Below are 26,259 nucleotides of genomic sequence, written 5' to 3'. Positions count from 1 at the left end.
TATAAAAAAGTATAATAGAAACACGTCACCATTTCTGCATTTTTCGCCCAATCCTGGTTTTGGCTTACAAATACTGATGTAAAATACTGACCAAATACTGAACGTGTGAACATGGTCTTATACAATGATCTATGTACAGTCATGGCCGAATGTGTTGGCACCCTTGAAATTGTTACAGAAAATGAAGTACAGGTGCATCTCACTAAATTAGAATATCATCAAAAAGTTAAATTATTTCAGTTCTTCAATATAAAAAGTGAAACTCATATTATATAGAGTCATTACAAACAGAGTGATCTATTTCACGTGTTTATTTCTGTTAATGTTGATGATTATGGCTTACAGCCAATGAAAACACAAAAGTCATTATCTCAGTAAATTAAAATAATTATTAACAAAAGACACCTGCAAAGGCTTCCTAAGTGTCTAAAAAGGTTCCTTTGTCTGTTTCAGTAGGCTCCACAATCATGGGGAAGACTGCTGACTTGACAGATGTCCAGAAGGCAGTCATTGACACACTCCACAAGGTCCCAGAGTCTGGAGGAAGAATGGAGAGGCCACAATCCAAGCTGCTGGAGGTCTAGTGTGAAGTCTCCACAATCAGTGATGGTTTGGGGAGCCATGTCATCTGCTGGTGTAGGTCCACTGTGTTTTATCAAGACCAAAGTCAGCGCAGCTGTCTACCAGGACATTTTACAGCACTTCATGCTTCCCTCTGCCGACAAGCTTTTTGGAGATGGAAATGTCATTCTCCAGCAGGACTTGGCCCCTGTCCACACTGCCAAAAGTACCAATACCTGGTTTACACAACAGTATCACTGTGCTTGATTGGCCGCAAACTCGCCTGACCTTAACCCCATAGAGAATCTAGTATAGAGAATCTATGGGGCATTGTCAAGAGGAAGATGAGAGACACCAGACCCCACAATGCAGACGATCTGAAGGCGGCTATCAAAGCCACCTGGGCTTCCATAACACCTCAGCAGTGCCACAGGCTGATCGCCTCCATGCCACATTGCCGCATTGATGCAGTAATTGATGCAAAAGGAGCCCGACCAAGTATTGAGGGCATTTACTGAACAGACATTTCAGTAGGACATTTCAGATTTTAAAAACATTTTTCAAGCTGTTGTTATAAAGTATTCTAATTTACTGAGATAATGACTTTTGTGTTGTCATTGGCTCTAAGCCATAATCATCAACATTAACAGAAATAAACACTTGAAATAGATCACTCTGTGTGTAATGACTCTATATAATATATGAGTTTCACTTTTTGTATTGAAGAACTGAAATAAACTAACTTTTTGATGATATTCTAATTTAGTGAGATGCAGCAGTGCTTCTTCCAGAAAATTATTGCAATTACCATATTTTTCAGACTATAAGACGCACCGGACCATAAGATGCACCTAGGTTTTAAAGGAGGAAAATAGGAAAAAAAATGTAAGCAAAAAATATGGTCATGATGCCCTGTTATGGGGCAGGGGCTCTGCTGCTGACACTGGTATTCGGGTAATGTACCCCAATTCTGTTAATATCCTCCATCCTGGTATGTATGTCCCCTCCTTCCTGGTATAAGTGGCCCCCATCCCATCCTGGTATACCTGGTCCTCATCCCTATCCTGGTATGCATGGCACCCCTTGATTCCCCATCCTGGTATGCATGGCAACCCTTGAGCCCCCATCACGGTATGCATGGCACCCTCTAAGCCCCCATCACGCTGCCTACAAAAAAAAAAATAAAAAACAATCATACTCACCTCCTCACTCCTCCAGCACTGGCGTCCCTGCCATGCACCCTCACACAGTGTGAGATGCTGTGCCGGAATAGTCACTGCTCCCCACACCAGGACTGCGTGGGGAGCAGTGACCATTCAGTCTGTTCAATAGCTGGCACACTGTACCGCAGCGCGGCTCCTGCTGCCGCTCTGTGGTCAGTGTGCCTGCTATTAAAGACCATGGATATTCACTACAACCCATGGGAGCGCTGCGGCTCCAGTGTGCCAGCTATTAAGAAAAATGAATATTTATTGCTCTACACGCCCATGGGCGTGGGGAGCAGGGAATATTTATTTTCTTTAGTAGCAGGCATAGCGTAGGCTGCAGCCGGCTGCTGCTGACTCCTGTGCCCAGCTGATCCCCCACTGCCTCTCCCCCACACCCACCACCACGCACAGCCATGTATATAGTATTCGGACTATAAGACGCACCCTCACTTCCCTCCAAAATTTTGGAGGAAAAAAGTGTGTCTTATAGTCTGAAAACTATGGTACACATTTTGTTATACACATTTCCTTTGTATATATTGAAACAACACAAAAAAGACAGAGATAAAAAAGCAAGTTGGACATAAATTCACACAAAACCCCAAAAATGAGCCAGACAAAATTGTTAGCACCTTTCCAAAATTGTGGGTAAAAAACTTTGTTTCAGGAGTGTGATGCTCCTTCAAACTCACCTGTGGCAAGTAACCGGTGTGGGCAATCTAAAAAAACACACCTGAAACCAGATAAAAAGGGGGAATTGTTGACTCAATCTTTGCATTGTGTGTGTGTGCCACACTAAGCATGGAGAATAGAAAGAGGAGAAGAGAACTGTCTGAGGACTTGAGAACCAAAATTGTTGAAATATATCAACAATCTCAAGGTTAAAAGTCCATCTCCAGAGATCTTGATGTTCCTTTGTCCATGGTGCGCAACATAATCAAGACCTTTACAACCCATGGTACTGTAACTAATCTCCTTAGACGTGGGCGGCAGAGAAAAATTGATGAAAGGTTGCAATAAAGATCATCCGGATGGTGGATAAGCAGCCCCAATCAAGTTCCAAATAAATTCCAGCTGTTCTGCAGGCTCAGGGTGCATCAGTGTTAGCACAAACTATCTGTTGACATTTGAATTAAATGAAAATCTATGGCAGTAGACCAAGGAGGACCCCACTGCTGACACAGACATAAAGCTAGACTACAGTTTGCCAAAATCCTTCAGGAAAAGGGTCTTGTGGACAGAGGAGACCAAGATAGAACTTTTTGATAAAGAACATCATGCTACTGTTTGTCGAAAACGGAATGAGGCCTACAAAGAAAAGAATATAGTACCTACAGTCAGATATGTAAATAAGAAGTACACGTTCAGATACATGGGTCTTTGGAATTGATTTAGGCACCAGGCACACATGGACCAGTAAGAGGTTCAGGCTCTGGCCACACATGGACCAGGGGACGAGGTTAAGGAACAAGCTACACACGGACCAAGGGATGAAGTTCAGGCACTGGCCACACAGTTACCAGGTGACGAAGTTCAAGCACTGGCCACACATGGATCAGGGGACCTAACAACTCACTTATAGCACATTTCACTTACTTATAACTCAATGTTGCTTAGGCACCTCCCTATTGGGGAGGGTGCCTATTTTACAAGATGCCTCCAAGCTATTGGCTGGGGGCAACTTAGCAGGTGCGAGTGCTGCCCCTTTAAGAACAGGGGAGGGCACGCCACCGGCACACCGATTCAGGAACATGCTGCGTGGCCGGGCCGGTGAGTATGTCGGCATCCCTGCATGGAGGGGAAAGGGAAACCATGCAGGGGTGCCGGCATTAGCGTTACATAGTGTCCAGTGTCTCCACAGCAGTGGACATATCTTAAAACTGCTGTTGGAAGAAGGCACCTTCAAATATTAGAGACCTGGAGCCGTTTACAAAAGAAGAATCGTCCAAAATTCCAGTTGAGAGGTGTAAGAAGCTTATGGATGGTTATAGGAAGCGATTGATTGCAGTTATTTATTACACAGGGCGCAACCAAACATTAAGATGAGGGTGCCAACAATTTTGTCAGGCCCATTTTGGGGGTTTTGTGTGAAATTATGTTCAATTTGTCTTTTCTCTCAGTTTTTTTGTGTTGTCCAAATACACACAAAGGAAATAAGTGTGTATAACAAAACTTGTGTAATTGCAATAATTTTCTGGGAAAAGTACTTCATTTTCTGGAACAATTTCAAGGGTGCCAATGCTTCCGGCCATGATTGTAGATTTTTCACAGTTAACACAGGGAATTCGACAGAGGTAACATTTCCAATCCCTGCATATAGGTGCAGATGCTACAAGGCTCATTGAGCTCATTAAAATGTTGCTTTAACACTACAATTTCCCTTGGTTCCCACAGGCTGACGTCCTACAGTTTGCAATATTATCATTTAGATTTTTAGTAATAAAAATCTCTAAGCCGTGCCAGGGTTTAAGGGGCTTATCTGGCACGTTTACATTGATGTTCTATCCTTAGGCTATGTTCAGTATTTGGTCAGTATTTTACATTAGTATGTGACATGCAGAAGTAGTGCTGTTGCAGAGTGTGACATGCTGAAGTAGTGCTGTTGCAGAGTGTGACATGCTGAAGTAGTGCTGTTGCAGAGTGTGACATGCTGAAGTAGTGCTGTTGCAGAGTGTGACATGCTGAAGTAGTGCTGGTGCTTTAAAAGCATTCAGCAACTATTAGAAGTAACACAAGCACAGGAGAGAGGAAGTGTTGTGCTCCAGAAGCATCCAGCAACTAGAGGGGTTAACACAGTCACAGGAGAAGGGGAGTGTTTTAGCAGAGCCCCAGGGGGATTGTGGGGAAGTTGTTTACTCTCTGGCTGGAGCCGAAGAGAAAGGTGATGTGTGTGTTCTGGCTGTGCGGCTTTTTATTAAATGCTACTGTTCTACAGTTTATGAGGACTGTTGTCAAGTGTGTCTGGTCAACAAGTGAAACAACCTACGTGTCTATGCCGGAGGGTCAATACCCCTGTGTACTTGAGAGAAGCTGCAGCACATGGTCTATGGTCGCCCTGAGTAACGGTTCCCCCAGGATTCCAAAGAATTCATGTAACCTGTCTCGCCCCTATCTGAACCTAGCGGCATGCGTGTAACAAATATTTGTAAGCAAAAACCAGCAGTGAAACAATTAGAGGAAAAGTATAATAGAAACGCGTCACCACTTCTGTATTTATCACCCACTCCTGGTTTTGGCTTACAAATACTGATGTAAAATACTGAACAAATACTGAACGTGTCCTTAGGATAGGTCATCAATATCTGATCGGTGGAGGTGCAACACCCAGCACCCCCGCCGATCATCTGTTCTCGGTGCCGAAGGGAAATGCCCAGTTAGAGAGCTGCACAGCACAGCTCCGTCAACTGCATAGTGGCCACGGCCAGGTACTACACATCCACCCCATGCTTGAATCAATAGCGGGTGGATGTGTTTTGCCCGTCCTCTGGATAGGTGATCCCTTATCTTCACTGGACAACCCCTTTTACCTGTATGTAGAAATGTATGGTATGTTCTTGACAAATTTGTGCATGTACAAATAAGCAGTCTTCATATTAAAAGGATCAAAACCAAGAAACCTATCAATATAGAATATTTCAATAAATCGGAGGAGTAAACTGGACCATTCATTTATGCAAAAAATAATGTAAGGCTATGTGCCCACGATGCAGAAATGCTCTGGATTTTTTCCTGAGCGTTTCTGCATCTCCCTGGCAGAAAAAAACGCATGCGGATTGTACATGCGGATTGTACATGTGGATTGTACATGCGGATTGTACATGCGGATTGTACATGCGGATTGTACATGTGTTTTTCCTGCCAGGGACATGAGGATGTGAAGCGTTCTTCACTTGCATTTCCGCATGCGGGTTGACAAGCGCTTTCCAAGCGATTTTAGCATCACTTGGAAAGTGCTTGTCAACTTGGTCACACTATATAAATCCATGCAACCGGCAACCGGCATGGATTTATATAGTGTGACCCGAGAGAATGTAAAAAAAATAAAAAAAATAATGTATACTTACCTTCCGATGACCCCCGGTGTCTTGATTCCCTCCGTCCCGGCTGCCGGCAGCGGTACACTGAAGGACCTGCCAACGTCAGCGTCGTGTGACCCGTCACATGACTATGACGTCAGCGCAGGTCCTTCAGTCCATCGCGAACTGCCGGCAAGCACAGACAAGGAGACCAGGGGCCGCCAGAAGGTAAATATAATCTTTATTTTTTATTTTATTATTTTTTTCACAGTTTTCTATGGTACCCGGGTCCGGAGGAGAGTCTCCTCTCCTCTATACCTGGGAACCATCCGCACATTAGAACGCATGGAATGCGCATCTACATATACAGTGATGTATAATCCATGCGATCTAATGCAAGTCAATGGCGGCGAAAACGCAGCACTTCCGCAAAATAATTGGTAGTGTTGCGTTTTTTTCCGCAGTGATAATCCGCAGCGGAAATTTCCGCAGCATATGCACAGCACATGCGGATTATCATTGGGGAACATGGCAGACCTTCTACCAAGCGTTTTTTAAACGTTTCTGCAGAGGAATTGCCGCTGCGGAAACGCTTAAAAAAACGCATCGTGGGCACACAGCCTTATAGTGATTTTTAAAAGTCTCTCCATATGTTGATATGAATGTATTTTCCGATCACAAGAAGTGATGACACAGCACTAGGATACTCCATCGATCATGAGAATGAAGAGACTGCAGCACTGTGCCCTTTTTTTTACTCCGTACAGTGGAGTTCTCACCTCCTGCTGCAGCTAAGTTCTATTCAAATGACCAACGCCGGCTGCCCCGAAGCAGCTGTAAGGGTGTGGACTGAATTGCCCTGCTCCTGTCACTGAAGACAACAATCACGTAGTGTGGATAATGCCGTGCATTTTTATATATGCATATAGTGTCATATGAAATGTGAACTATGTACTCTGGTTTTACTGTATATTGTACATAGACTGTGATATGGTAGTGAACAACATAGGGTAAGAGATAGACTAAGACACAAGATGAGAATAGGCTCAGTACATATTGTTATAGTATAGTAACTGTAGTTAGCTCAAAGCACAGGTATAAGATACAGTTAATGTTGGGACCAGCCCACAGTGGGAGGGGGTGAATGAGGTTAGAAAAGGGACCCGCTTCCTGGTAGTTGTCAGACCGGGAAGTACAGTAACAAGGTCAAGTTCAAGTGCAGTGGGCTGATTGGTACATGCTGGCCCTATCACTCAAGGCAGTGGGAGGCCGCACTGATATCCCTTGTGGACATTCTGGCAACATCAGGAGCCCAGAGCTCAGTGTGGGGGCTGATGGGTGCATTGTGTCCTGTGGTTTACAGGGGAAAATGGACGCTGAACCGTGTGAAGGGCAGGTGGCTGATTCTGGGTGCACTGTGGAACTGGACAGTAAATTCCTGGGACTGACTGAGTCAGTGGGCTTAGGAATAGTCCAGGGTGAATTAATGGTAGGGCTGAAGATGTGTCGTGCTAAGAAAGTAAGGAATACGAAGTGTTGTGCCCTATCCCACATGTTACAACCTGATGAACTTGAACTGACCAGTAAACGTTTGCTTGTTGCAATGAACTTGGTGTCCCCTGAGTTGTGTGTGTGGCGGCTCCTGAAGACGGAGGCCTGGAGACAGCGGAGGCTTGTGGCCTACAAGTGAGTGTGATGCACCCCCACACCCTACAGCACACTGGGACTGGGACACTGTCTGTAAAGTGCCAGAGCGCAACCGGACAGCAGCTTGGTCATGATTACCGCTCTTGACCACTTTACACAGCACTCAAGTCCCAGTGGTTGAATTATTAAGCAATGGCATATAATAGCAATATGCCATCACTACAATGTAAATACCCCTTCAACTACAAGTACAGCCAGCGTGAAGCGTATGGACCCCAGTGCAAAATCTCCAAAAGGGCCTTCAACTTTCACTTGAATTGGTCTTCTCATATGGGCCCTCGTAGACTCTTGGATCCAAGTGGGATTGTAACCCCTGCACTCACTGAATTGAGGTGAGGTGTGGAGGGGGTCATATGTAATAACTATCAAAGATTATGGTACGGGAATAAAACACATGCAGTGACCGATATCTTGCATCCTTACCTGTGTAGCCGGTGGCACATTCACACATGTACCTATCCATCTGGTTGAGGCAGGAGCCATTGTTCTGGCACGGCTTGGACGCACACTCATTTATGTCTATTTCACAGTGATGTCCTTGGAAACCTGGTACACAGTAACAAAGGTATTTGTTCTCCTTGGTCATACAGATGGCATCATTCTGACATGGGTTAGGTGCACACTCGTCTATGACTGTTTCGCAGTGATGCCCTGTGTAGCCTGGACGACAATTACATGTGTAGCTGTCCATATTCTCCACACACAGGGCATTGTGGTCACAGGGGTTGGGTGTGCAGGGTGACACCTTATTCTGGCACTGCGGACCACTGTATCCAGCTTGGCAATTGCATGTGAATGACCCTACATCATTCGAGCACTGGGCGTTTGGAAGGGCACACGGGTTAGTATCACACGTAATGGTGCAATTAGATCCAAGTTGACAGACACACTGGTAGTCTGGGTTTCCTGAATTACTGAGACACATGTGGGCATTAGGGCAGTCATATACTGTACATGCATCATATAATAGTCCACACTCTGGTCCGGTGAAGATCTGAGGCTCTGTGGGGCAGAGGCATATAAACCCACCAGAGGTCTCCTGGCATGTCCCTCCATTCAGACAGGAACTGGGTAGGCAGTGTTGTGCCAGGCCTGGAGAGCAAAGAAAGAACATTAGTTATTATAAAAAGGAGATGTAACGCAAAACTCTATAGTAAAACTGCAAGTCTTATACCCAGCCAAGACCTCAGCGTAACCACAGGAAATAAAAGAAGCAAAGTGGCATCTATTACAGGTGCCCTACATCACCTCCTCCAGGTACCAGTCTGTGGTGTCACCATTCAAATGAAGGGTTTATTTAAAAGAATAACTATGAAATTTTAACTTTTTTTATTAATTATTTTACAATTTTTAATTTTAAAATTTTATTTTGAAAATCACTTTATTGGGGATTTATCTTCATTCCTGTAAAAAAAAAAATTGCATGCGAGTGGCTTCTAAACCCTTGCATTATCCCAGTGTATTTGCCTACCTGTCATAACAAATCCCGAATGTGATTTGAAAAGTTTTTTAACTTTCTAAAAGTTATTTAAAAAAAATATCTAAACGTTTAGTTACTGCTGTGAGTGCTGAAGCCTGTGCCCTCAGAGAGGTAAGTCATTGTGTAGGGATGTGGAAGTTCGGGTTCGGTCAAACTTCATTCCAAAGTTCAGTTCGGTTGCCAGAACTTGACCCCGAAACCCGTAGAAGTCAATGGTGTCCCGAACTTTGGTGCTGTAAAATTAACAAGTTTAAATAAATAAGTGAAAAAAAAACAATGTGGGGTCCCCACCATTTTTGATAACCAGCCCAGGTAAAGCAGACAGCTGAGGGATTATATTATCAAGCTGGGAAGGTCTCTGGTTATTGGGTCCATCCCAGCCTAAAAATACAAGCCCACAGCCGCCCCAGAATTGGCACATCAATTGATGCGCCAATTCTGGCTCTTTGCCTGGTTCTTTCCAATTGTCCTGCTGCGGTGGCAATTGGGGTAATAGTAGTTGGAGTTTGTTACAGTGGAATTTCCTGGCCGGCGCCTGACATCAGGTGTACATCAGTTATCGATCAACAGAGAGAGGGAGACGCCAAGAATGTTAATAAACCCAAGGAGGCAGAGTTTCGTGCATTCTCCTGCCCATTGCAGGCTTACATTAGACTCGCACTTTGTGTTTTGTAGAGACTACTTTTCAGCATTCTCATTATCACCACAGACAGGGATGCAATGATAGGTAACAGCTCTATTATACATAAGTCTTTATTTAATCAAGGCGCAATAAAAATAGAAATCCATACCATCATTTTACTATATCATGATTAAATAAAGTCTTTAAAAAATGTCATAAAACACCAATCCTTATGTATTCTAATTAACCATAGGTGAAATTTATATTTTTGAGTTACTGTATTCTTCTATTCTTGTGCAATTCTCCCTTTTTCACGTATTTTTATACTTTTGTGCACATTTTGTGTTCTCTAATGTGGTCCATTTAGCTCTATATACACAGTAAGTAACACAGCTCACCTCCTTCGCATAGATGTTACAGCTCACCTCATTCCCTACCTTCACACTGACTTGTACCCTGATTAGAGCATGCACAGATTATACCTTTTTACAAACAAATAGGGTGTAAGTCAGTCTGTTGCTTCTAATGTCCACCTGCCCAACAGGTAACAGGTCCTTATATTAGCATTAGTGGCTCTTTTTGCGTTAATATAGACAGTGATCTGAAAAATGAAAAAATATCAAAAATAAAAAACCAACAACCTGATTTTCAAAAATAGGTCATTTTTTGATGACACTAACTTTAAAGAGGACCTGTCACCATTTGAGAAGTGGATAGTTTTTTATCTTATTTTATTCCTGCTGCTACCCTGAGTATTCCAAACAGTTCCAGAGATATGAGCCTATTCATTTGGTGCTAATTTTTCTGGTCTTTACTAAAGGTGCGGCTCACAGGATCCTCTGGGCCGTGTCTTCAAATATCTCTTTATTATTACAAACAGAAAAACTGACAAGCACATCCAAACTAGTGTGTACAGGTGCCAGCTAAGACAATAATTCTAAGAGAAAATATAGCTGCACTCTGAAATGCTATAAAAGAGGTTGTCCTTGGTGGGATTTGAACCCAGGACCCCAGCGCTGCAAGGATGCAGTGCTAACCACTGAGCCACCATGCTGCCCCATACCTTCTTTTTACTGTAATTTTTCTATAGAAATATTGCAGTTCAATTTTTTTCAAATATTCCAAATGTGCATAATATAGCATTGCCCCATTTTCTATGGCGGTAATGCAGTTCCAATTTTTTAAATGTATTATTCTTAGCATTTCATAATGCAACTATATTTGCACTTAACTCTGTATTATTACACTTAGTCACATCCCCTATTTTAGACCATAAAAAATTGCATTAAGTAAAATGTTACGATACTGCCGTACTACTTGTGTTAACCAGGGGCCGAAGGAGCATGAGCAAGAACAGGAAGCGGTAGTAGAAGTTCTTGGAGTTAGCAAGGAGTTGTAGGAAACAATCCGTAGATAGGAGAGAACAGTCTGGGTAAGAATGTTCAGGAGCTGGAGACTGGAACTAGGCTAACAGCTAGACACAATACTCAAGCAATGAGTGAAAGATCCAAGCAGCTTTAATTAGGCCCAAACAGGAAACAAGATGGATCCCACAGGTTCAGAGTCTGCCATCTTAGTAAAAGGCAATTGCACAACACAACAGCAGCCTCCAGTGGTAAGGAGTGGAATTGCAGCACAATTATTAAGGTGAACAACAGGAATTCTGGAATAAAAACATTCATATCTCTGGAACCAGGTGGTGGATTTAAAAAAACAAACAAAAAACAAGAACAGAATATTTAGGGAAGTAGTGGGTATAATATAAGAGAATAAACTGGCCACTTTTGACCTGGTGACAGGCTCTCTTTAAGTGATGGCATATACTAGCAATAAGCCATTACTTACTAAGATGGGAATACCACTTCAATTAACAATGCAGCTCCTTCATGCTGACGATTGGGGTGGGGGTCTTTGCATACATTCCTAATGAAGTAACCAATACCTTACATCTTTAAATGAGTAGCCTGTGGCACACTCACACATGACTATACTCCTGGTTGATGGAGGAACCAATGTGTATATATATATATATATATATATATATATATATATATATATATATATATATATATATATATATATATATATATATATATACTGTATATATGTGATCCACTAATCACGAGAATGGAGCCCTGTGTCCCCCATTTGAATAGAGTGGTGGTCCTGCATGCATACAACAGCTCCATTTATTCTCTATGGGGCTGATGGAGATATCCCAGTATACAATGCTCTCACCCTCCAGGACAATAACTTTATTCTAGGCAGTTTCCAGTTCAGGATTCTATATAACTTTGGTGCTAACGCTTATATAAGACATAATGGGACCACAAGAACTATAGGAATACCTTTTTTATTTTAGGATTTCTTTAATCTGAGAAACCTGATAATGAACCCTTTCCTACATACGTTACCTGCTACATGGTGCTTTATACCTTATAATGCAAAAAAGTTAAACAAATGATTTATACAATAGGGCAGAGAGAACAGAAGCACGAAGCGGATAAATGAGGGTCAAGGCGCACTAATAACCTGAAATATGAAAGGTCTTGGTCCTCTAGTAGATTTTCCAAATGAAGGTTTTGCTACGAGTGAGGGCACTGGGAATGTAGAAGCAATTAGTGCTGAGAGGGCACAGAGGCTCTGCTCAAGACAAAGCCGGGCGTTTACGGGAATTTACTCCCATTATGTGTCTAACAAGTGACCTCAGTCAATGGGCAGACTCCTGCAGCCTCCCGATGACATGGCTGAGATAATGCAAATCAAGAGGTAGAATGGCATTCCTTTCCCATTCACAAGGTAACTATTGTATTAGAAGGGAGTCACAGAATCACAATATGTCTCACTAGGCTGCGTGACGTCATAGCTTCCGGATTTAAAACCCACTGCAAATTATTGAAACAGCATTACACGGTGTTCCAAATTATTATGCAAATAATATTTTCTCAGATTTTCCCAAATTACCTATATGAATTGCAGTCATTGTAATTTTCCAGTCAAATAACTATTAGAGTACAACTGAAAGGTTTTTGTACAAACTGCCTATGATAACAGTATATTTTTAAAAAAATTAAAAACTCAAACTGCACTCAAAATGCATGTTCCAAATTATTATGCACAGCAGAGTTTTCAACCTTTTCATTTTAATAAAGAACAAAAAAATGATCATTTTTGAAATTATAAGCATTAGCAGGTTATTACACACTGAAATCAAACAGTTTCCAACTCAAAACTTTATTCTAGGTGATGTTACATTTGCACATAGGACCCCTTGTTCGAAAGGAGCTTCTGAACTCTCTCATCCATTGAATTTGTCAGGTTTTGGATGGTTTCTGCTTCATTTGTTTTGCATGAGGACAGAATACCCTCCCAGAGCTGTTGCTTAGATGTGAACTGTCTCCCGCCATCATAGACACTCCTTTTGATGATGCTCCAGAGGTTCTGAATGGGGTAGAGGTCAGGGGAGCATGGGGGTCACACCATAAGTTTGTCCCCTTTTATGCCCATATCAGCCAGAGATGCAGATGTGTTATGTGCAGCATGAGACGGGGCATTATCATGCATGAAATGATCTCGATGGTCCAGATGGATGGAGTGGAGGATGGCTGGTTGATGGACACCCCATGCAAACACGGCTACGGCGCTAACAAGGAGGAGGTGGAGTAATGTTTTGGGCTGGAATCATGGGGAGAGAGATTGTCGGCCCCTTTAGGATCCCTGAAGGGGTAAAGATGAACTCCATAATGTATGTTGAGTTTCTCAAACAGCACTTCCTTCCATGGTTCAAGAAGAAGAACCGTGCATTCCGCGAAACGACATGCAAATGCTGTGAAGAAATTTTACAGCATATAGTAAATGGCGCAGGGGATTTTAAATGCATGCCATGTCAATGTACGTGGCCAATTTTAAGTGCCACGTAATGGTCTGGCGTACGTCTGAAGCGCAGCAGCTTCAGAAAAGGTGCAACGGCATTCCACTTATCATTGGAAATTGAAAATTGCATCCAGGATGATGGGAAGGACGATAAAGTCTGCTCCAGGACTGTCGTCAAAATTGACTATGTTTTCTTTATTTTTTACTATCATGTACTGAATCTAATATGTGCAATGTAGAAGTGACTATAACTTTCCAACTTGGGTCCATATGTAATGTGGCACATTACATGAAGGTGGGAGTCCAGGCTGGGTGTGTGAATTTCGTCTATGGGGACGCTATGCCCTTGCAGGCCGCATCTTACCGATGACTATGGTTGGCCAGGACCAGATGTTGAGGACTTCAATGAGGGAGACCACCAGTCAAAAATAAACTTAGACTCAGTGGGGATTATATACAAAACATAGCGGGCACACATCTTGATGCACGTTTCCTTCACAATAAGAAGTATTTTCACACGCAGTTTCTTTCTCTTAACTCACTTGGTCTGTGTCTCCACTGACTCACCTGCCTTCACCGCAACCCAGCTCAGTACTTCAGCCCAGTTACTGAGAGTCCTATTCTCAACCCGCGGTTCTGCGTCTCCTTTCCTCTAAAGCAGTGTTCCCCAACTCTGGTTCTCAAGAGCCACCAACAGGTCATGTTTTCAGGATTTCCTTAGTATTGCCCAGATGATAATTGCATCAAAGAGACAGGCAAGAATTCAATCACCTGTGCAATACTGTCTCTGTGATGCAATTATAATAAGGAAATCCTGAAAACATGACCTGTTGGTGGTTCTTGAGAACCGGAGTTGGGGGAACACTGCTCTAAAGGGAACTAGTTTGCCAATGTGGCTGGTACGTAGCTTCTCTGCTTCCGACGCCTCGGGCACTCTCCTAGTCTCACGTTCTCTGTACCATCCTGGCCCATTACCGCTCTGAGTTGTCCCAGGACCCGTCGCCAGTTGATCACTCTGTCCTCCGGTCACTTCTCTCTTTCTCTCGCTACTCAGGATCACGCTATCCTCTGACTCCACTCACGTCACGAGGCTCTTCTGACTGGTTAGACCTTAGGTCTGCTTCTGGGGCAGGCTGGGCCCTATTTGAAGTCCTAACAGGAAACGGTTTCTGTTCCTTCGCTTTAGCTCCTCCCACTCTGGGCTAGTCCCAATTATTAACCCTAACTCTCCCTAATGTCGGGCAAAATACAAACACCAGCACTAATAACTCATTTCACAATTCACATAAATACATTAAAATACACTGCAGCAATATGTGCGTCTTCAAAAGGGAACATGGGCAGCATCTCCGTCTCCTTACACATAGTGTATAACTCTAAGGCACATTTGCCAACTTCTTTTTTCTGGACAGCTTATAAAAAAAAATCAAACAATATTTTTTACGGACACATTGGAAAACCATAATAAATCATTATGAATATAAGTGATCCGTGTCTACAGCTGATAATTTTGGTGTCAAGACATCAGCTGCATTCACTGTGAACTGCAAAATGACGATACAGTAAAAATTATCTGTATTCGTTATTTGAGCCTCCAAAAAATCATGGACACCTCAAATTATTATTATTTTTTTTTTACAGCCAGGGCAAAAAAAAATCTCTTTTTATGGACTATCCAGGAATATCTGGACGGTTGGCAACACTGTCCTAAGGGTATGTGCACATGATATCATTTTCAACCGGGTATGCTCTGAAAAAGCTGTAAAGAAAAGCTAAAAGTAGCAAACATCTGCAATTTTATGTAAAAACAATTCACCTTGCACATCTTTAGTCTTTTTTCAACTTGTTTTAACCGCTTCAAGTTTCCAAAGACATCATATGGTTAAAATAAGTGACCTGACCGATCTTCAGGCGCCTTCAATAGTTTATATAAACACACACAAACAAAAAAAAAAGAAAAAGAAATGCTGCAAAAAGGACTTAAAAAAACACCAAAAGTGACTTCAGGAAAAACATCGCAGGCAATTACCAGAAGCATCTTTGTTCTGAAAAACTCATTGGTTTCTCCTCAGTTTTAGAATGGTTGTGTGTGACGCGCCCCCTGGGCCTGTGTTGTGCGCGGAATTCCCGGAGCCGGATCGCTGGGGGTTGTAGTCTCCGTGGCGTTGACCCGGTCCGTGCCCAGGGTGGTCAAACCAGTGGCAGTCTTAATGTTGTAACAAATGTCCGACTACGCCACCCGTGGATTGCGGTCAGTGGGGACCGCCGCTGCGCTGCAGACCGCTGAGGCTGATGTTGTTTGCGTAGCCAAGTATGGGATTACTCCCCACGGGAGAAGTATTGCCTCAGGGCAGCTAGTGTGGATGATGGGAGTGATGGTGTGAGTTTCCCAGTACTAATGGTGCTGGTGCGGCGATGAAACACAGAGACTTGTAATTGCAGTTTCCAATGCTTTACTCACAGTTCTTCACCAGGTCACTCGTGCGCAGGTAGGACCGCCTGAGCCGTGCTGCGTTCACCAGGCAAGGGGCTCGACCAACTCCCAGGCAATTCCAGAGTGTGGCACAGGGCTCCCTTCTCTTCCCTTCTCTGGCCGTCCTCACCAGTGACCCACCTTTGTCCAGCTTCCCCGGGCCTTCTCTTGGCGAAACATTTCTCCGGTTTCCCTGACCCTATGTGGTATGCTTTCCTGGTGGATGTAGTGAGGGGTCGCACCAAGATGTGGTCACAACCTCCGGTCCTTGGCTGAGGAATCTGTTGCCTCCACCAATTTGGGTCCCGGTACCCTGCTCTGCCAACCCTTCACCCGCAATCTCCTGGGCCTTTGGGGTTCCTTCTGCCTTCGGGTCTCTGGGCCTTTCTCTGTGTTCCAGTTCCTTGTTTCCTTTCTTACTTTCCTTTCTGTTCCTTCTCCTCTCTCTCTCAGGCCCCGGCCTCCTGACAAGGCCTGCCCGTGGAGCAGAGCCCATGCAGCAGCTCTGCTCCTTGTCACTCCTCCTCAGACTGCACAGACTTCCCTTCTTGAACAGACTCCCCGGACTGAACACTGTTCTAAGATGGTGCCCACCTTATATACCTCCCTTATGTGTGAGCCCAGGTGACTAGCAACCAATGGGCTCCTACCTTTGCCCAGAGACCCACCCCTATCTGCTCCTACACCACTGGGTTTTCCTCCCCCCTCCCCACTCCAGCCAGGGACAGATGCTGTCGTGCCTGCATTACTGTCTAAAGGGAGCACCGTTGAGCTGTCCCTCGGAAATGGGGTGTGTGTGATGCATGCAGCTAAACGAGCCCTGGTCCACACTCCATCCTTACCCGGGAGTGGAATATCACACCTCTGGTTGAGGTGCAATACCTCTGTAGCAGCCGAGCCCTCGGGGCGCTACATGTGCCCTTACACTAAGGATATGTGCACCCCAAGGCCACGGCTCCACTATCAGTATTTGGTCAGTATTTTTTCTCAGGACAGAGCTAAAACCAGGTGAGGTTTTATAAAAGTCATATACACCTACCCATGAAGAGTTTCAGATCCAAAAACTACTCAACAAAAATCAGTACAGATCAACAAAGAATAGGCCTCATTTATCAAAACGGTCTAATAGTAAAATTGTCATTGTTGCCCATAGCAGCCAATCAGAGCTCGGCTTTCATTTTATAAACAGCTCTGGTAAAATGAAAGCTGCTCCGTGATTGGTTGCAATGGGCAACAAAGACAATTTTACTATTAGAAAGTTTTGATAAATGAGGCCTATTCTTTTTTTGACCTCTTCAAAAAAAAATCCCCGTGTAATACAATTAGGGTATGCTCATACTGAATTTTGTTGAGTAGATTTTCCTTTATACAGTTTTTAAAAACTCTGCCCTTATGAGTTTTCTAATTAAAAACGCTTCAGGAAATTCCCTCCTTTGAAGGGTTTTTAGAGGGGATTTTTTTTTTTTCCTAAAACGGGTCACATGAAGCTTTTTCCCTGATGTGTTATTTGCAGCCTTCTCAATGGACATTGCCTAGTTTGGAGCGAATTCCATCAGCAAGCACTCCCAAGAAGCGACATGCATTTTCTTTTTTTTGCCCCCCCCCACTAGTTGTTTTTCAAAACCAGGAGTGGAAAGAAATACTAAAAAAAAACCTTCTCATGTACAGGACCATTGAATCAATGGTACTCTAAAAATCAATAATAATAATAGCAAAGTGATACAATAGAAATAAATAGGAAGAGTATTTTAAGCCATTTTTTAGCAGACCTGCTCCAAAAAACTCAGTGTGCACATAACTTAAAAATACTGTAATAACGCTACATGGCCTCATCACCGCACAGAGCAGCACGGGCTCCATTGGGTGCTATATACGGCGCCAATCTAGAGAGGAAAACTATGTAGTGTACATATACCATGTGATGGATGAAATAGGAGGCCTATGGAGATGTGGTAAAAGCCTCTCTGTACAAAACCAGGTCACAAAAAGGCCTAATTTTCTATTCTAAGAACGTCATTTTATTTATTTGTGCCATAATTTTGGTCATAGACCCTGAAAAGGTCACTGATCTGGGTGATCAATATTCCTGGCCAGAAACTTTACAGTGAAACCTTATACAGAACTTAAGAGGACAAGCCAGGGGAGGAGTCCTGAGGAGATAATTTGCATATTCCCACTGCATTTTGGGGTAAGTGAAGAGTCTCCGCGAGCTCAAAGAACACTGGATTTTGGCTGTTGGAGCTGAAAAGAGGACATCGGTAAACCAGGGGAGGAGTCATGAGGAGATAATTTGCATATTCCCACTGCATTTTGGGGTAAGTGAAGAGTCTCCGCGAGCTCAAAGAACACTGGATTTTGGCTGTTGGAGCTGAAAAGAGGACATCGGTAAACCAGGGGAGGAGTCCTGAGGAGATAATTTGCATATTCCCACTGCATTTTGGGGTAAGTGAAGAGTCTCCGCGAGCTCAAAGAACACTGGATTTTGGCTGTTGGAGCTGAAAAGAGGACATCGGTAAACCAGGGGAGGAGTCATGAGGAGATAATTTGCATATTCCCACTGCATTTTGGGGTAAGTGAAGAGTCTCCGCGAGCTCAAAGAACACTGGATTTTGGCTGTTGGAGCTGAAAAGAGGACATCGGTAAACCAGGGGAGGAGTCATGAGGAGATAATTTGCATATTCCCACTGCATTTTGGGGTAAGTGAAGAGTCTCCGCGAGCTCAAAGAACACTGGATTTTGGCTGTTGGAGCTGAAAAGAGGACATCGGTAAACCAGGGGAGGAGTCCTGAGGAGATAATTTGCATATTCCCACTGCATTTTGGGGTAAGTGAAGAGTCTCCGCGAGCTCAAAGAACACTGGATTTTGGCTGTTGGAGCTGAAAAGAGGACATCGGTAAACCGCGCGCCTACTGGCGCGCGCATTTTGAAGCTTTTTTTTTAAGCTTTTTTCACTGTTTTCAGAACATTAACAATAAGAACATGGAAGAGTCCAGGAGCCATTTGGTGAGCTACATATCCTGCTACATGTTCACAGACTTGCCAGTGGAAAAGCCAGACTTCACATGCCAGAAATGCAAGCTTGTGTCCCTGTTGGAGGAAAAGTTGCGAAATCTAGAAGAGAGGTTAACTACCTTGAAAATCATTAAGGAAGGTGAAGAGTTCTTAGACAGAGCAGAATTATCTCTTCATGATTCAGAAAGAGAAGAAATTCGACCTGCACCTGACGAAACAGAGGAATGGAAGCATGTGACCCACAGAAGCAGGAGGATCGAGAGGCAGTCAGCACCCATACTGCTCAGGAACCAGTACCAGGCTCTCACACAGGAGAACCATGAAGAAATACAGCAAGATAAGACTTTGCCAGCAATGAATAACCTTGTAAGCCCTCAGAATCCTCCTGGATGGAGAAAGAAGAATGTTGTGAAGAAAAAACGGAGAGTGGTGGTCATGGGGGATTCCCTGTTAAGAGGAACAGAGGCCGCTATCTGCAGACCAGACATAACCTCAAGAGAAATGTGCTGTCTTCCAGGAGCAAAAATTAAAGATGTGTCTGACAGGATATCAAGACTCTTCAGACCTACAGATCACTACCCATTCCTGCTAATACATGTGGGGACAAATGACACCGTAAGAAAGGACCTGGAAACCATCTGCAGTGACTTTGAAGACTTAGGCAAGAAAGTGAAAGAATTGGGAGCGCAGGTGGTCTTCTCATCCATCCTCCCAGTGGATGGCCATGGAACAATGAGGTGGAATAAGATTCTACAGGTGAACAACTGGCTACGTCGATGGTGCCGTCAACAAGGATTTGGATTTCTGGATCACGGAATGAATTACCTATACGATGGACTACTTGCTAGAGATGGGGTGCACCTTACGAAGACTGGAAAACATGTATTTGGAAGTCGCCTTGCTACACTCATCAGAAGAGCTTTAAACTAGAACAATGTGGGAAGGGAAGCAAAAGGCCAGAAAAAGCCATACAGCTGACAAATACTATTGAGATCTCTGCTACTGGAAGTGGAAAAGAAGAACAAAGACAAAAAAATCTAAATAATAAAAATATGGGAGGAAGAGAAACCAATCACAAACTAAAATGTTTTTATACAAATGCACAAAGCATGGGCAACAAACAAGGAGAATTGGAACTACTAATGCAGGAAAAGGAATATGATGTCATTGGAATCACTGAAACTTGGTGGGACGATACACATGATTGGAATAAAAGGCTAAAAGGATACAACTTATTTGCAAGAAACAGACTTGATAAACGAGGAGGAGGTGTTGCATTGTATGTTAGAAAAGCGTATATCTGCACAGAGATTGAAGCTTCAGAGACTGGGAGTTCTGTGGAAACTGTTTGGGTAAGAATACAAGGAGAGAACAACGGAAAGGACACCATTGTAGGCATTTACTACAGGCCACCTGGGCAAGCTGAAGATATGGATGAACTCTTTATGTATCAAATGACCAAGTTCTCCAAAAAATATGACGTAGTGGTCATGGGAGATTTCAACTATCCAGACATTTGTTGGGAATCTCTCTCAAGTAAAACTAACAGGTCAAGCAAATTCTTATCCTCTCTTGCTGACAACTTTATCTTCCAAAAGGTAGGGGAGAAAACAAGGGGATCTGCTACTTTGGATCTAATTCTTATAAACAGGGAGGAAATGGTTGAGGAGGTAAAGGTGGCTGGGACCCTAGGAGGCAGCGATCATGCTATTATAGAATTTTGGATAACTAGAGGAGGAAGACATGTGAAGACTCAAACTTCAAGGTTAGATTTTAGAAAGGCAGATTTTAAGAGACTCAGAAAGAGAATAGGAGGGATCCAATGGCTGGATGTCCTTAAGGACAAAAATGTCCAGGAAGGATGGGAAATTTTTAAAAATGAGATTCTCAAAGCACAATCGTTAACAATCCCGAAAAGTAGGAAGAATGGGAAGCATTTAAGGAAACCAGGATGGATGAACACAGAACTTAAACACATGCTAAAAAGAAAGAAAGAAATGTTTATTAAATGGAAAGAGGGAGGCATATCTAAAGAAGATTATAATGCAGTCTGCAGATCCTGCAGGGCACGTATCAGGTTAGCTAAAGCTGACAATGAATTAAGGCTTGCAAGAGATGTCAAAAGCAATAAAAAAGGATTTTGGGGGTATGTCAAAAGTAAAAGAAAAGTCAAAGATGCTATAGGATTTTTACAGGATGAAAATGGAGAAATGGTAAGAGAGGATGTTGAGAAGGCCGAACTTTTTAATTCCTATTTTGCATCTGTTTTCTCTCAGAAAGAAAATGTAACATCAACTGATCTTCACTGTCCTTTTAAAGGAATAGAGGAATCCAAGTTATCAGTAAACAGAAAGATTGTGAGGGAATATTTAGCTAACATAAATGAGTTCAAGTCTTCAGGTCCAGATGAATTACACCCCAGAGTACTGAAGGAGATTGTAGAAGAAATTTTAGAACCACTCTCCATAATCTTTGAAAATTCTTGGAGAACAGGAGAAGTCCCAGAAGACTGGAGAAGAGCAAATGTTGTTCCTATCTTCAAAAAGGAGAAGAAGGTGGACCCAGGGAACTATAGGCCGGTGAGTCTGACTTCTATACCAGGAAAGATCTTTGAACAAATTATTAAACAACATGTATGTAAGTACATGGATAAGAATGAAGTGATTAACCAGAGTCAGCATGGGTTTGTAACTAACAAGTCATGTCAGACTAACTTAATTTCCTTCTATGACAGAATCACTGACTGGGTGGATCAGGGAAATGCTGTAGATATAGTATATCTTGACTTCAGCAAAGCATTTGACAAAGTATCTCACATCATCCTTATTGAAAAAATGACCAAGTATGCAATGGACCAGGCAACTGTTAGGTGGATTCATAACTGGCTTAGTGATCGGACTCAAAGGGTGGTTGTAAATGGCTTCACATCCAGCTGGATGAATGTCTCAAGTGGGGTACCACAGGGCTCCGTCCTGGGACCTATATTGTTCAACATCTTTATCAATGATTTAGATGAAGGAATTGAGGGTAAACTGATTAAATTTGCTGATGACACAAAGCTAGGAGGGATAGCTAATACTAGAGAAGAGAGAGAGAGGATTCAAAAAGACCTAAATAAACTGGAGCAGTGGGCAGCAACCAACAGAATGGTTTTTAACAGGGAAAAATGCAAAGTACTACATCTGGGCAATAAAAATGAAAAAAGCATATACAGAATGGGAGGAATAGAGCTAAGCAACAGTACATGTGAAAAAGACTTAGGTATACTAATAGATCATAGACTGAACATGAGTCAACAGTGTGATGCAGCAGCAAAAAAGGCAAATACAATTCTGGGATGTATTAACAGAAGCATACAGTCTAGATCACGTGAAGTCATTATCGGTCTTTACTCCTCTTTGGTCAGACCTCATCTGGAATACTGTGTACAGTTTTGGGCACCACATTTTAAAAAAGACATAGACAAACTGGAGCAAGTTCAGAGAAGAGCGACCAGAATGGTGACTGGTCTGCAAACCATGTCCTATGAGGAACGGTTGCAGGATTTGGGAATGTTTAGCTTGCAAAAAAGAAGACTGAGAGGAGACTTAATAGCTGTCTACAAATATGTCAAGGGCTGTCACATTGTAGAAGGATCATCTTTATTCTCATTTGCACAAGGAAAGACTAGAAGCAATGGGATGAAACTAAATGGGAGGAGACACAGATTAGATATTAGAAAAAACTTTTTGACAGTTAGGGTGATTAATGAGTGGAACAGGCTGCCACGAGAGGTGGTGAGTTCCCCTTCAATGGACGTCTTCAAACAGAGGCTGGACAGACATCTGTCTGAGATGATCTAGTGAATCCTGCTTTGAGCAGGGGGTTGGACCAGATGACCCAGGAGGTCCCTTCCAACTCTACCATTCTATGATTCTATGATTCTATAAGTCCAGAGTAACCATACGAGCTACAAAAGCCACTCGATGATTTGTAGAGCTTTTGATCCTTACTGGAGTTTGTGTCCATCTCTGTAAATTTTCTCCAGAGCAGAACTTTTTTCCTTGGTCTATAGGTTGACCATTGACGACAACCTAATGTAGGAGCAGGTTACGATGAACTTGGTCATCAGCGACACGTGACAAAAATATTAAAAGGTGAAACAAAAGCAACAAGTGGAGAAAAAGTTTTTGTAGTTCCTTTTGAATGTTGCTCTATCCCATATATTATTTTTGGGATTTAAAGGGACATAAAAAAGAGTGATAAAGGTCACCGAGCATTTAGGGCAACTAATAGGTCAAGTCAAATCAAGTCTGACAGTTTGGATGAAGGATAAAAAGGGATTGTGAAGTGAAGGAGACTGTCCTTATCTGCTGTCAGACTCTGTTATTTACCCCCTTTATATAATCTTTAACATAAAAGGGATTCTGTCTGTAAGATCAGCCCTCCCCAAACTGCATATATAGGCATGCAGGTCTTTGAAAGCTAAATCCATCAACACCTTTATATATTCTATCTGTTGCTACATTCCCAAATGATCAACGTTTTAATCCATATGCAAATGAAGGCTGAAGTGCTCTGGGTGTGATGGAGCACTTAATAAGCCACTGCCTCTGTGAACCTGGCATCCGGCAACGTGTAGTCACATTTATTGCGTCTACTAATCACAGGCAGTAAATGACAACACTGGGTGGACAGAGACCGGCGGGGGACTAGTGTAACCATGGAAGTACCAGTGGAGAAGTGTATATTGTTTTCATTTTATTTTTATTTTTTAATGTGGTTTCATGTTCAGAAGCAAATTCGCACCAAAATTTGCATGATGAAGATTTGGCACTACATCTAGTGTGTCTGAATGCATCCTAGAAAAATAAGCTATAATGTGAATATAGAAATGAACAAATTGTCACTGGGGCATAGAGTCTATTTGATGGATTCTTGAGTGGTTTCAATCATATAGCACATGGGAAGACGACCCAAGGAGCCATAATGGGAGGGGGAACAGAATCTAAGGGTCTCATGGGGGGGTACAGTTACAATGACGCAATATGTGACAGACCTAATATAAGGTACTGTCTTTGCCATCTCGTTGGCGTTAGACAGGTACTGACGTGGTATCATTTGGTCATTGTCTGAAGATGGACACACAATGGCCGATGCATTGCTGTCGATTGAGACCAGCGAGTCTAAGGCTAAAATTGCAGCTGAGAAAAGACATGAGGGAGCTGTGGCTAGAGCCAAGGGCTGTCAGTCTGGGAGGACTATGAGGAGGACCCTGGCATTGTAGTGCAGAGCTTGAGGAGATGCTGCTATATTTGTGGTCTCAATACTCCTAAAGCAGTGATGCTAAGAATGAGATTAAAAGTGCTACTGAAATAACAAAGCGCCCACAAGTTTCACTGCCCGGATCGCCATTCTCGGAAAGTTATTTTGCTTGTACCACTCAAGCTTCCTCCATCTCTGAAATGCTCCTTTGGGGCTGTAAAATTAAGCTGTCCCTAAATTATTAATAGGTTGCGTCTCTATCTTAACATTAACCTTCTCTTCATGGTCTTAGACAGGGAAAAAATTGTTTGCACCATTTTCACCTCCTTTGCATCTTGTAGAACCATCACTTTCATATATGACCCTTAATATTCCTCCATGATGAAAATGAATTGCAGCCTGTAGATTCTCTGAGCAGGTTAAGCTTGAAAACTGTACTTCAAATTAGGTCAACGAAGATCATTAGGTTGTGGTATTTAGACACAGGGTTGTCATGTACTTGGGATTTAATGCCATTTACTCAGAAGTCGTCTCTAATGCTCAAGAGCTATTTCTTCAAGAGATGATTCATTGGAGGTTCTGTGTGATGTGTGCATGTTCATGTCAACCTCATACATTAACCATGCATGAGATGTACCTGCCATATAACTTTCTCAGACAGCTATACTGATAAGAGGACCTAAAGCCTCACTTAACATTCTTCACCAAGAAATCAGGGGCTGAGGTTATCAGAGGGCTAAAGCTGGAAGAAAACACCTTCTGAGAACTTAAGAGAAAAGTTGTCTGCATCTCCAGACACATGTTCTGCAATCGTTACAGAACAAATACCAACTAAAAGTATGCAGAGAAGCATGCAAAACTCAACCTACAATTACACATGGCGGATGACGGTAGAGGACACCAGGCAATGGAGAGGCAATTCTGGGTTATTGTCCATCCAGCTAGAGATACATACATTGTCCAACAATCTATTGTCACCCTTTAATTCCCAATGTCAAAGGAAAAAAAAATGTACAGGTTTAGGCACGCTTCAAATGTTTGCATTTCACGGTCCATGTATGGGCCATAACTTCCAGTTGCCCACCTATCTCCTGACCTGAACTTAACAGTCTCATTGACATACTTGAGGCGGTCAAGCTCAGATCACAAGACCAACGACTAGACCAGGAATGGAGGTCTGTACATAATCCATACACGTGAAGCCAGTCATAGTTGGACTTTTTCTGCCCAATTCTCATCATGTGTTCTGTATGGGCAAAGAGGAAAAAAACATTGCCAGACATCTGAGGAAGTAATTGATCACCAGGGAAAATAAATGTATTGGGCCAATAAAAGTCAATGTACCAAGTCTTCTTTCCCCAACATCATCAATCAGAGGATGAATCAAGAGGCCCCATAGACATTGGATAGTCCTTTGGTTTGGCTGAAATTGGCAGGGTTTGCCCAACATTGCTTTATTATATGGGGGCCTTTAGTTGGTCACCAATATGTAATTAGCTTCAATTACTTGGGTCTTTGCAATTAGATTATAAGCTTTTATGGGCAATGATCTGTCTTTTTTTTTCTTTATTTTTCATTCGATTTGTTTTGATTATGATTTGATAAGTGCTTCGGAATATGCTGACAGTATATAAAGAAATATTTTTCATTATGATTATATTTATTGTTATTATTTTTAATATAGCATAGCCCTTTTAATAAAGCCACTTTTTAAAAAAATGCTGGGTCGGCACAAAAAAGGAAAAAGTCGATGGCAGCACAAGGGTTTAGTTATAAAAGTCTGGACATTACTTCTACACATAGAGTTTGGATTTTGGGTGGCTGATGATTTCACCCTCTGTACAAGTGCACTCCGATGCACACTGAATGATTAAGTCAACAAGGACGTCTATCCCACACAACGCCAATGGAGCGTGTAGCACATCATTGAAAAGGATGTTTTTCTTGCACTCGGACTATGCTCCACTTTGTACATAGCGGTTATCAGGACTCCGCACTATTTCTCACTTGTGATCTCATCAGGGGCATCAATAGCGGAAAAAGCTACACAAATGGGTCATTGA

At 42.7% G+C, this 26,259-nt stretch overlaps 1 protein-coding gene across 2 annotated transcripts in view; it reads right to left on the bottom strand.

The window, feature by feature from the left end:
• CRB2 (crumbs cell polarity complex component 2) overlaps positions 1-26,259 on the bottom strand; it is a 119,487-nt gene that overhangs the window by 82,161 nt on the left and 11,067 nt on the right. For both annotated transcript variants that reach the window (XM_073639754.1, XM_073639753.1), the window contains exon 2: positions 7,916-8,584. In XM_073639754.1, the coding sequence (XP_073495855.1) occupies positions 7,916-8,584 (669 nt within the window). The remainder of the gene's footprint in view (positions 1-7,915; positions 8,585-26,259) is intronic.

The sequence above is a fragment of the Phyllobates terribilis genome, unplaced genomic scaffold (assembly GCF_046119375.1).
Source record: "Phyllobates terribilis strain yellow unplaced genomic scaffold, ASM4611937v1 Scaffold_7__3_contigs__length_470593459, whole genome shotgun sequence".
Classification (NCBI taxonomy): domain Eukaryota; kingdom Metazoa; phylum Chordata; class Amphibia; order Anura; family Dendrobatidae; genus Phyllobates; species Phyllobates terribilis.
This window is presented reverse-complemented; position numbering and strand designations above follow the sequence as displayed.